General features: G+C 65.2%; 2 protein-coding genes across 8 annotated transcripts in view; one reads left to right on the top strand and one right to left on the bottom strand.

Moving 5' to 3' along the window:
- Positions 1 to 1,240: 1,240 nt before the first annotated feature.
- On the top strand, positions 1,241 to 6,737 carry PERM1 (PPARGC1 and ESRR induced regulator, muscle 1). Of its 6 annotated transcripts, none has more exons than XM_017542505.2 (5): positions 1,253 to 1,344; positions 2,068 to 3,256; positions 3,296 to 4,527; positions 6,026 to 6,151; positions 6,371 to 6,737. In XM_017542505.2, the coding sequence occupies exons 2-5, from the start codon at positions 2,343 to 2,345 to the stop codon at positions 6,484 to 6,486; spliced, it is 2,388 nt and encodes a 795-aa protein (XP_017397994.1). In that variant the 5' UTR covers positions 1,253 to 1,344; positions 2,068 to 2,342; the 3' UTR covers positions 6,487 to 6,737. The 6 variants fall into 6 exon arrangements, with proteins under 6 accessions (XP_017397993.1, XP_017397994.1, XP_017397995.1 ...); XM_017542506.2 differs by having other exon boundaries at positions 2,068 to 3,430; positions 3,548 to 4,527; XM_017542504.2 differs by having other exon boundaries at positions 1,241 to 1,344; positions 2,214 to 4,527.
- A 668-nt stretch (positions 6,738 to 7,405) lies between these two features.
- Positions 7,406 to 9,834, bottom strand: part of PLEKHN1 (pleckstrin homology domain containing N1) — a 10,020-nt gene continuing 7,591 nt past the window's right edge. For both annotated transcript variants that reach the window (XM_037743461.1, XM_017542511.2), the window contains exons 11-16: positions 9,482 to 9,631; positions 9,168 to 9,308; positions 8,925 to 9,062; positions 8,478 to 8,696; positions 8,169 to 8,217; positions 7,406 to 8,097 (exon numbers count right to left, since the gene is read on the bottom strand). In XM_037743461.1, the coding sequence (XP_037599389.1) occupies positions 7,964 to 8,097; positions 8,169 to 8,217; positions 8,478 to 8,696; positions 8,925 to 9,062; positions 9,168 to 9,308; positions 9,482 to 9,631 (831 nt within the window). In that variant the 3' untranslated portion in view covers positions 7,406 to 7,963. The remainder of the gene's footprint in view (positions 8,098 to 8,168; positions 8,218 to 8,477; positions 8,697 to 8,924; positions 9,063 to 9,167; positions 9,309 to 9,481; positions 9,632 to 9,834) is intronic.

Raw genomic sequence — 9,834 nt, 5'->3', positions numbered from 1 at the left:
TATTCGGGAGGCTGAGGCAGGAGAATCGCTTGAACCCAGGAGGTGGAGGTTGCAGTGAGCAGATTTCACCATTGAAATCTCCAGCCTGGGTAGCGAGAGCGAAATTCCATCTCAAACAAACACAGGCGCTGTTAGGAGGGTGGAAAGTGGAGGCAGAGAGGAGTTCAACAGCGTACGAGCTCAATGAAGGGGCTTGTCCAGAACGCCAACTCCGGGAACCGTGGGGCAGCAACTTCTGAGGTTGACCCCACGCGTCCTAGAAACGTGAGCGGGTCGTCGAAAGGAATGTCCCAGGATAGTCATGGCTGCGCTACGTGTCAGAGCTGCAAACTGGACGTGACCCACGTCGTCACCCGTGGGAAGCTCGGGCAGCCACGTGGCACATTCTCGTGGGACAGCCTCCCCCCAGTCACCCCAGCCCTCGTGGCAGCTGTCTCTGGAGCACAGCCTCGGCCGAGGACACCACTGCAGAAAGGTTGCGGGGTGTCCGTCCATCTGTGAAGGCTCACGACTGGCTGGCCCCGGGGGCGGACGCCTCGTCCTGTGGGCTCGTGCAGGCTACTTCCTGGGAGAGCATCGTGTGGGACCAGGCATGCACTTCGCACACCTGGCCCTCACCACCACCCCTCACAGCACAGGCCCCAGCACCCTGGACTCTCCGGAGCTTCTGGGTTCAAGGCCCCCTCCTCAGAGAGGCCTCCGGCCCCTCTGGCCATCCCCTCCCTCCTTTCTCAGGGCATGTTGCTGTCGGAGCTGACGATTGGATGTTTATTGTGGCTCGCTCGCCCTGTCCTCCTGTCCCCGGCTCAGAACCTTCCTGGGGGTGGGCACTGTGAACCCCAAGGTCAGGACAGCCTGGAGGGTGCAGCTGAGCAGAGCCCGGGGTGAAGGCACTGGCCCTGACGCGCCCTGGCTGTGTGGCCGTGCAGTCACTCGCCCTCATGTGAGCCCTGAAGTCCGGACACAGGCCATCTCAGAAGCGGGCCAGGAACATTCCAGCACGGCAGGGAGGGCAGGTCTGAGGTTTCACTGCGGCGGCGGAAGCACAGCGTGGCCTTCAGCTTGGGACGGGCCCTGCAGTGCTGCTTGCTGGTCAGCGCCCTGCGGCCCGTGTCCGACCCCACTGCAGCCAGCCCCATGCCAGGAAGCTGTCCTCACAGCCATAGCTGAAGGGCCCTCAAATGCCATCTATTTGTGGCCTGGACCCTGAGGGCTGGCACGCATCACATGTAACCACAGGAACACGGTATTTTTGGCACAGAGGGTGGAGCCTGTTCAGTCAGCCTAGTGCCATGCTGCCAGGGACGGGCTGCTCAGACACCCTGCTCGGCCGCCGGGACCCAGGTAGGACCCGACCCGCTGCTTGCTCCCGACCCAAGGGTCCCAATGGCAACAACCCCCAGAAACTTCTCAAGGGACCAGAGCGGAGGGCAAAGGTCAGTGGGCAGAAAGCAGCTCCCTGGCCTCAAGGCACCTCCATCTCGGGACTGTCCCCACGAGCGCCCTCCCACCCCCTGGGTCCAGAGGGGCTGACCTGAGGCCGATGGGAGCCCCTTCTCGGGGTACACCTGACAGCCAGCTGGGGTCTCCCTGCTTCTCTGAGATGGGGCAGAGGAAGGCACCCCGGGTAGCTGGGCAGGCCTGGGTCGTGGTGAAGACCTTGAGGACAGCCGAGGTGGCCGCTGGCAGCTAAGAAACCATCTCACCCTGCACCTGCTGCCCAGGCTGTCCCTGCTGACCTGGGCCAGCTCGGGCCAGCACCACTTGGTGAGCTCAGAGGAAGCCCGTCCCAGCCAAGGCGATGGGAAGGTCATCCCCAAGGGCTGGGCACCTGCTGGGCCCTGTAAACCAGCTGTGGCACTTTGGTCAGGCCAGGGCTGCCCCCCCAACCCGAGGTCACTGGTGCCATTCGGTGGACCTTGAAAGTGGCTTTGCTGTATAAAGACAGTGCTGGCAGAGGGTGGAGGAGGAGAGGTTACCAGCAACGCTGGGGTGGGAAGCAGCAGTCAGACCTGAGGACTGCCAGTTTTCTAGGGTGCTTCACCGGTAGGTCGTCTCCGATTTTAGAAATGTAGCAACATGTCTTTCAAAGCTTGTCTGAGTGCGCTGGGAAATAGGGCCACGGGAGCGCAGACTTTCTAGCTTGGAGGAAGTCGTCGCCGCCATGGTCGAAGGAGGCACCGCCCCTCTATATGCTGTTCTCTTCCTTCCAGGGCACGGATAGAGCCCCGAGGCAGTGGGTGCCCCCAGGTCTCGTGGGGCAGCGGCGGCAGGTGCAGGGTGGTGCCTGGGGCCTGAACCCATGAGGACCCCACCAGCCTCGGTGCCTCTGCTGACCCTAGATGGAAAATTTCCAATACAGCCTCCAGCTGAGTGACCAGGACTGGGCCGAGTTCTCAGCCACCACCGACGAGTGTGGCCTCCTGCAGGCCGGCCTGGCCTCTGGAGACGAGCTCTTGTCCAGTGACATTGAGCAAGGGGACAGCAGCGGCAGCAGCCCCCCCAGGGCCCCGCCTCTCCTGACAGGGCAGCCAGCGGCGGGGGGGCAGGGCCATGAGGAGGAGGACGTGACCCCGCAGTCCCCGGTCAGCAGGTCTCGGTGTGAGCCTGTCTTGGCCCCGGGGACCAGTCACCAGACACCCAGCACGTCCGCACGGGCAGAAGCTCCACTGTCCCTCGGCCCCGGCACTCCCCCTCCCGGCCTGCGCTCATCCTGCCCCGGTCCAGCGTATTCTTCTGGAGACCAGATGCAGAGACTTCTACAGGGGCCTGCCCCACGGCCCCCGGGGGAGCCCCCTCGGAGTCCCGAGTCCCCTGGCCACTGCGCTGCCTCCCAGAGGCCCCCCAGTAGCCCTGGAGCCTCGCCACGGAGCCCCGGCCGAAAGAAGAGGCGAGCGGTGTGTGCTAAGGGGGGTGGGCAGGCAGGAGCCCCTGCTTCTTCACGGACGGGCTCCCCACTGCTCCCTGCAGCCAGTCCTGAGATGGCAAACCTGACAGCTAGAGCCGGGCAGGAGGAGCCGAGGCCAGGCCCTGCAGGAGCTCCCGAGCCTGGCCCCGGGGCCCCCATGCAGGAAGCCAAACTGGGGACAGGTTTGGGCCTGTCCACACCTCTCCCTGTGACTGAGCAAGGTACAGACCAAATCAGAGCCGCCCCCAGCGCCAGGCTGCACACGGTGTCCAGACCCATCCAGGAGGCCCACCCAGATGTCTCAAGGTCTGAGTCAGACATGGCTGTGTCTACACCCGCCTCCAAGCCTCAGCCTGACATGACTGTGTCTACACCCGCCTCCAAGCGTCAGTGTGACATCGCTGTGTCTACACACGCCTCTGAGCCTCAACCTGACACAGACATGGCTGTGTCTACACCCACCTCCAAGCCTCAACCGGACATGACTGTGTCTACACCCGCCTCCAAGCCTCAACCGGACATGACTGTGTCTACACCCGCCTCCAAGCGTCAGTGTGACATCGCTGTGTCTACACACGCCTCTGAGCCTCAACCTGACACAGACATGGCTGTGTCTACACCCGCCTCCAAGCCTCAACCGGACATGGCTCTGTCCACACTGGCCTCCACACCTCGCCTGGATGTGGCCTTGGCTACAGCAGGCCGAGCGGTGAAGCTAAAGGCGGCTTCATCTCCACCTGTCTCAGGGGCTGTGCCAAGGATGGCTGAGTCCGCCGGGCTTGTGTCTACACCTGGTTTTGGAGCTGATGCCACCGGCCCTGCCTGGTCTCCCACCCGAAGAGCTGGGCCTGACGTGGTGGACACGGAGGTTGTCAGGTCTGAGCCCTCAGCAGGGGCCCGTGGACACCGCTCTGGGGAGCCCGCACTGGGTCTCACCCAAGTCCCCAAGAAGAAGAAAGTGCGATTCTCCATGGCTGTGCCCACGCCCAAGGAGCCAGGCTCAGGGGAGGCCTCAGGCCTGGCCACGCCCGCCACAGCCCGACCCTCAGCCCGCCGGACAGCGACTGGGGGTCATGGGGGGCCCGGAGTCTGGGACACTGTGGCCGTCGGGCCCCAGCCCCACCAGCCTCGGATCCTCAAGCACCTGCCTTGCCCGCCCCCTTCTGCCGTGACAAGGGCCGGGCCCGGGAGCCGCTTTGCCGTGACCCTCCCAGAGGCCTACGAGTTCTTCTTCTGTGACCCCATCGCGGAGGACGAAGATGCTGAGGCGGCAGCGGCCAGCCAGGGCCCCGTGGACGTCCAGTGGCCGGACACATGCGAGTTCTTCTTCCGAGACTACGGAGCCCAGACGTCGAGGCAGCTGGGGGCCCCAGCGCCACCCCCGAGAGCGGGTCCTGTGCCGGCCCCCCCACCTGGAGACCCCATGCCCATCTCCATCCCTGAGGCCTACGAACACTTCTTTGGAGAGGACGGGCTTGGGGGTATCCCAGGAGCGGGGGCTGCCCCACACTGGCTGCAGACCCTGGAGCCTTCCAGCTCGGCCTCCCAGGGGGCGGGGCCCGGGACCCCCTCCAAGCCAGCCGCAGTGGAGCGGCTCCACCTGGCTCTCAGGTGGGCAGGTAGGTGCCCTCGGATGCCACAGCCCATCCAGGTCCCAGACACACTGTCCAGGGAGCTCAGCCACGGGGCCGCTGGGGGGTGGGCAGGCAGGGCCTGGGTCAGCCCAGGACACAGTCCAGATGGGGCAGCCATGGCCAGGCACCCGGGCCGTTCAGGGGTTTGGCTCCGCGCTGGCTGTTGGCCTGTTCAGCCCATGTGATGGCAGCGCGTGCCCCCGGCCTCTGGCAGAGCTCCGGCCCAGGCCTGGCTGCCTTCAGGGTGAGGCGTTCGCCAGGTAGCATCACGTCTCATCTCCTCTGGGAGGTGCTTTACACACCAGAAAATGGGGACCCACAGGCAGTTCCCCCAAACCGGCCCAGCTCAACCATGTGACAAAGTCTGAGGCAGAGGAAGCGGGGGAGCTGTGACTCAGACAGACACGTCGGGGCAGGTGGTTCTTGGGAAGACGTGTCCAGGCAGCCGTATCCCGGACAAATGGATCTCGGAACAGATGTGTCCAGGATGGATGTGTCTGGGGCAGGCGTGTGCAGGGCAGATGGCTCTTGGGGCGGGTGGTTCTCGGGGCAGGTGTGTGTGGGGCAGGTGTTTCCTGGGGCAGACAGTTCTCGAGGCAGATGGTTCCCAGGGCAGGCGGTTCCCGGGGCAGATGGTTCCGGGGGCAGTTCTGTTCTCAGGGCAGACGGTTCTCAGGGCAGAGGGTTCTGTTCTCAGGGCAGACGGTTCCCGGGGCAGACGGTTCCCCGGGCAGACGGTTCTCAGGGCAGATGATTCCCGGGGCAGACAGTTCTGTTCTCAGGGCAGACGGTTCTGTTCTCAGGGCAGACGGTTCCCCGGGCAGATGGTTCTCAGGGCAGGTGGTTCCCGGGGCAGACAGTTCTGTTCTCAGGGCAGACAGTTCTCAGGGCAGACAGTTCTCAGGGCAGACGGTTCTCGGGGCAGACGGTTCTGTTCTCAGGGCAGACAGTTCTTAGGGCAGGTGGTTCCCAGGGCAGGCGGTTTCCGGGCAGACGGTTCTCAGGGCAGAGGGTTCTGTTCTCAGGGCAGGCGGTTTCCGGGCAGACGGTTCTCAGGGCAGAGGGTTCTGTTCTCAGGGCAGACAGTTCTGAGGGCAGGTGGTTCCCGGGGCAGACGGTTCCCGGGGCAGACAGTTCTCAGGGCAGGTGGTTCCCGGGCAGACGGTTCCGGGGGCAGACGGTTCCCGGGGCAGACGGTTCTGTTCTCAGGGCAGACAGTTCTTAGGGCAGGTGGTTCCCAGGGCAGACAGTTCTCAGGGCAGGCGGTTTCCGGGCAGACGGTTCTCAGGGCAGAGGGTTCTGTTCTCAGGGCAGACAGTTCTGAGGGCAGGTGGTTCCCGGGCAGACGGTTCCGGGGGCAGACGGTTCCCGGGGCAGACAGTTCTCAGGGTGGGCGTGTGTGGGGCAGGCGGTTCTTGGGGTGGGCATGTGCGGACCAGTCTCTGAGTGCAGCAGTGGGGCTGAAGGTGAGCTTCTTTCCTAGGGGAGCTCCAGGGGCCTGTCCCATCATTTGTCTTCAGCCAGAATGACATGTGCCTGGTGTTTGTGGCCTTTGCCACCTGGGCTGTGAGGACGTCAGATCTGCACACCCCAGATGCCTGGAAAACAGGTTTGGGTGCCGGGGGGCAGAGGGAACTGTGCCTACAAGTCAGACCCGGGGCACCGGCAGGACAAGGGGTGTGTGGGGGACCCAGGGCTCTCCCCGGCCAAGCCGCTGCCGCTGCCCCGGCCGCCCTGGCCTTGCCCGTCCTTCGAGTGCTGGGCGTTTCCGGCAGACGGTGCTGACGGCCACAGCCGGCCCTCAGGAGACCCTGTGCTCCCCTTGCAGTCTTGCTGGCCAACATCGGCACCGTCTCTGCCATCCGATACTTCCGCCGGCAGGTGGGGCAAGGCCGCCCCAGCCGCAGCCGCAGCCGCAGCCGCAGCCGCAGTCCCAGCTCCTAGGAGCCAGGCCCGGGCCAGGGAGACGCCGGACGAGGAGCCGACCACGTGTGCCGGGGACAGGTGCTGTCCTCGCCCGGGCCCCCGACCCGTCTTCTGCGGGGTCCGGGAGAGAGGGCATGTCCTGGTGCGGCTCCCTTGGACTCACCTGAGGGTCCGGCCAGTGAGCACGGCTGCTCCCCACATTGGGGAGGGAGATGCTGGTCTGGGCGAGTGGAGGCCAAGCAGGTGGCTGGGTCGCAGGGCGGCCAGATTCACAGACGAAAACAGGGCATTCGGTTACATTTGAATTTCGGACATGCAGTACTGCGGAGGCCACTTTACTGAGAAGTGACTTGTTCACCTGGAAACCGCATCTGCGCTTCCGGGAGCAGTGAGGCTGAGTGGCAGGACAGGAGCTCTGGGCGAGGACATGGGGGGTGGCCTCAAAGCGGGGTGGGGGGTCTAAGGACTCTACCCTCCTCACGGTGGGCTTGGTGGCAAGGGCTCTGAGGCCTATCACCCCGATCCCAGAGGGACTGTGGCCAAGGCCCCTTAGGGCTCTGGCCTGACACCTGCAGGGCGGGGGTCTGTAGCAGAGCCCCGAGGGCCCTTGGTGCAGGTGCTGAGGGAGAATTCAGTGGCATCAGATGGAGGAATGGGCTCCGGGCTTGTCCCAGGGGCTCAGAGGAGTCAGAGACGCGGTGGGAAGGTAGATGAGGGGCCTGAGGTGACAGAGGCGGGGTGCTGTGGGCCACAGCCAAGAGGGGTCAGAGACGCAGTGGGAAGGCAAGTGAGGGGCCCAAGGTGGCAGCAGCAGGGGGCTGTCTGGCTGGGTGGCAGGTGGGGGACCCCCGAGGCAGCATGAGAGGGTCCCCAAGACTGTGCGAGATCCCAGCTGCTGAGCAGAGAACACACAGACGCAGCACCAATAAAAATCTTTTTTTTCTTTTTTTTTTCTCTCTCTCTCTTCTTTTCTTTTTTTTTTCTTTCTTGTCCGGTGGCGTCAGCGTCTCCCAAGCTGCACATGCCCAGGCCACAAGGCCCCACCTGCCCTCTTCCTTGGGACACCCCCACCCACACCCTGGCTTGTGCCCTTCACACTTGCTGACCTGTGACCCTCTTGCCCTCTGACCTCACATACTCTGACCCTGCTGACCTTGCTCTGTCCTCTGACCTCCATGCCCATGTCACCCTCCCACTCCAGGGAACGCTCCCATGAGTCTCCTCCTGCACTCCTGGCTGGCAGAATTGAGGGCCGACCCTGTGGATGGCCGGGGCCTCCCTGACCTGTGACCTGGCCTCTCCAGCCAGGGTGTCCTTGGGATGGGGCCCCTTCCTCACCCCAGCTGCTGGTGCTGAGGCGCGGGAGCCCAGGGCCCCGGAGACTCCCCCCCGGCACTGGGTTCAGACCCTGACTTGGACTTTGAAGTGGCTCAGAGGGGTGGGTGCCGTGGAGGCCCGGCAAGGGTGGTCCTGAGAACCTGCCCTGCCGGGGCCGTCAGATCCACTGCACGAGCCCGCCACCGGCCTCAGGCCCTCCCAGCCGGGCACACTGCTGGTGGGAGGACGCCAAGGTATCATCCCAGGGGTGGCCGTGGCCTGGGCCCTCGCTCCTCCTGGAGGGCTGGCCATCTAGGGGAAGGCAGAGACGCGTCAGCCTATGGGAGGCCACAGGCACCCGCCCCAGGAGAACCGCCACCCACCTGTCAGAGGCAGATGCGGTTCAGGTGAACCTTCCCTGGCAGAGGAGACCTGGAAACCCCAAACCACAAGTCTGAGAGAGGCACAGCCCCAGGCAAGCAGCTTGGCCTGTCCACGTGCAGCGCCCGGCCCTGCGTCGCCCACATGCCCCTGCTCTCCCTGCCCGGCCCCGTCTGCCCGCCTCCCTGCTGGCTGCCCTGGTCTCCAGCTGCCCCTGCCCTCCTATTTCCCTCCCTGCTCCCTCAGAGTCCCAAGAGGCCCCACACCAGCCCCCCAGCACCCCCAGAGCCCAGGGCACACCAGCTACTCACGAGCTGAGGGGCGTCTGGGGGCTCCGGCCCCACACCCTTGGCTGAGCCTTGGTGTCTCCGAGAGGCTCTGGACCGCAAGGCTCCCTTCTTGGAGAGCAAGTGGGGGCCAGTGGGGCCAGGGGAGCTGGAGCCAGGGTCAGAGACAGGCACAGATGCGGGCAACCAGGGGAGCGGGCTCAAGGGCACAGGTCCAGGTGAGCTCTGCATGGCACTGAGGAACTGCCGGGAGGGCCTGGGCTGGGACCTCAATGGCACCCAGGGACCCCAGCAATGAGACTCAACCTCCCAGCACAGCCTAAACAGACCTCAGGCTTCGGGCAGCCCCAGACCCCAGGGTGAGATTCATGGGCTAGACCCCCCTAGACCCCGAACCTTGGGGTGCGGGCACCACCCAACCTCAGGCTGTGTGCACATCCTGCCCTTTCTTCGGCTCGGCAAGGGACTGACCTCCTCCAGGCCCTGGACATCTGTGATTCTGCGGTGGGAGGTGGCCGGCGGGGTGTAGGGGTCGGCATAGAGGGGCGAGTGTGGCGTCTCTGTGTGGCCAGGGGCCTCTGGGCTGCCCTCCAGGCTCGGCCTGCTCAGCTGCAGGGGAGAGGAGGTGGGAGAGGTGGGAGCCTAACCCTCCCCTTCTCTGAGGTGAGGAGTGGTGGGAGCCAGGCCAGGGCCGGGTGTGTGTGCCGGGCCCACCTGGGTCAGGTCCAGGTGCAGCGGGGTGGCAGGGCCACGGCTCCCTGCCCGGGCCTTGCTCCTGGGTGACCGGCTGCTGCTGCTACGTCTCAGCTCTGTCCTCCGTTGGCAGATGCTGGCGGGGTCAGAGTTGGCCTGGTCCTGTGGGGACCACAGACCTTCCAGAAAGAGCCTCTGGGGCCCTCTCCCATGCAATTCCCTGAGGCTGCCAGGGGCTTCCTCCAGTCTGAGTCCCCTGAGGAACCAGGGTCCCCAACACATGCTTACCCAAGGGCCTTCTGCCCCACTTCTGTCCGCCACCCCCCGGTACTCACCGGTGTGTGCAGAGAGGCACAGCCCATGGTGGGTGGCACTGAGGACTCAGGCAAGGAGTGGCTGGTATGGGTGGAGGGGGGCGCCAGGCACTCCAAGTCCCAGCTGGTCCGTCCACCTGAGGAGAGTGAGCCTCGGCCGCTGCCCATCGCCTGGGTGGGCAGTGAGTGGGGGTGAGTGAGGACTGGACCCCTCCCCACCTGTCCCCTGCCTGGACCCCTCCCCACCTACTCTCCTGCCTGGACCCACCCCCTCCTCACCTGCCCCCTGCCTGGGCCCCTCCCCACCTACCACCCTGCCTGGACCCACACCCTCCTCACCTGCCCCCTCGCTGGACCCACCCCCTCCCCACCTG

The sequence above is a fragment of the Cebus imitator genome, unplaced genomic scaffold (genome assembly GCF_001604975.1).
Source record: "Cebus imitator isolate Cc_AM_T3 unplaced genomic scaffold, Cebus_imitator-1.0 Scaffold145, whole genome shotgun sequence".
In the NCBI taxonomy this organism is placed as follows: Eukaryota; Metazoa; Chordata; class Mammalia; order Primates; family Cebidae; genus Cebus; species Cebus imitator.
The sequence above is the reverse complement of the archived record's forward strand: the minus strand, read 5'-3'. Positions and strand labels throughout refer to the sequence as shown.

Coding starts and splice junctions, on each gene's coding strand:
- PERM1 (XM_017542504.2), top strand. CDS start 2,343: ATGGAAAATTTCCAATACAGCCTCCAGCTGAGTGACCAGGACTGGGCC. Junction 4,528..6,025: donor CCTGGCTCTCAGGTGGGCAG/GTAGGTGCCCTC, acceptor CTTCTTTCCTAG/GGGAGCTCCAGGGGCCTGTC. Junction 6,152..6,370: donor CCCAGATGCCTGGAAAACAG/GTTTGGGTGCCG, acceptor CTCCCCTTGCAG/TCTTGCTGGCCAACATCGGC.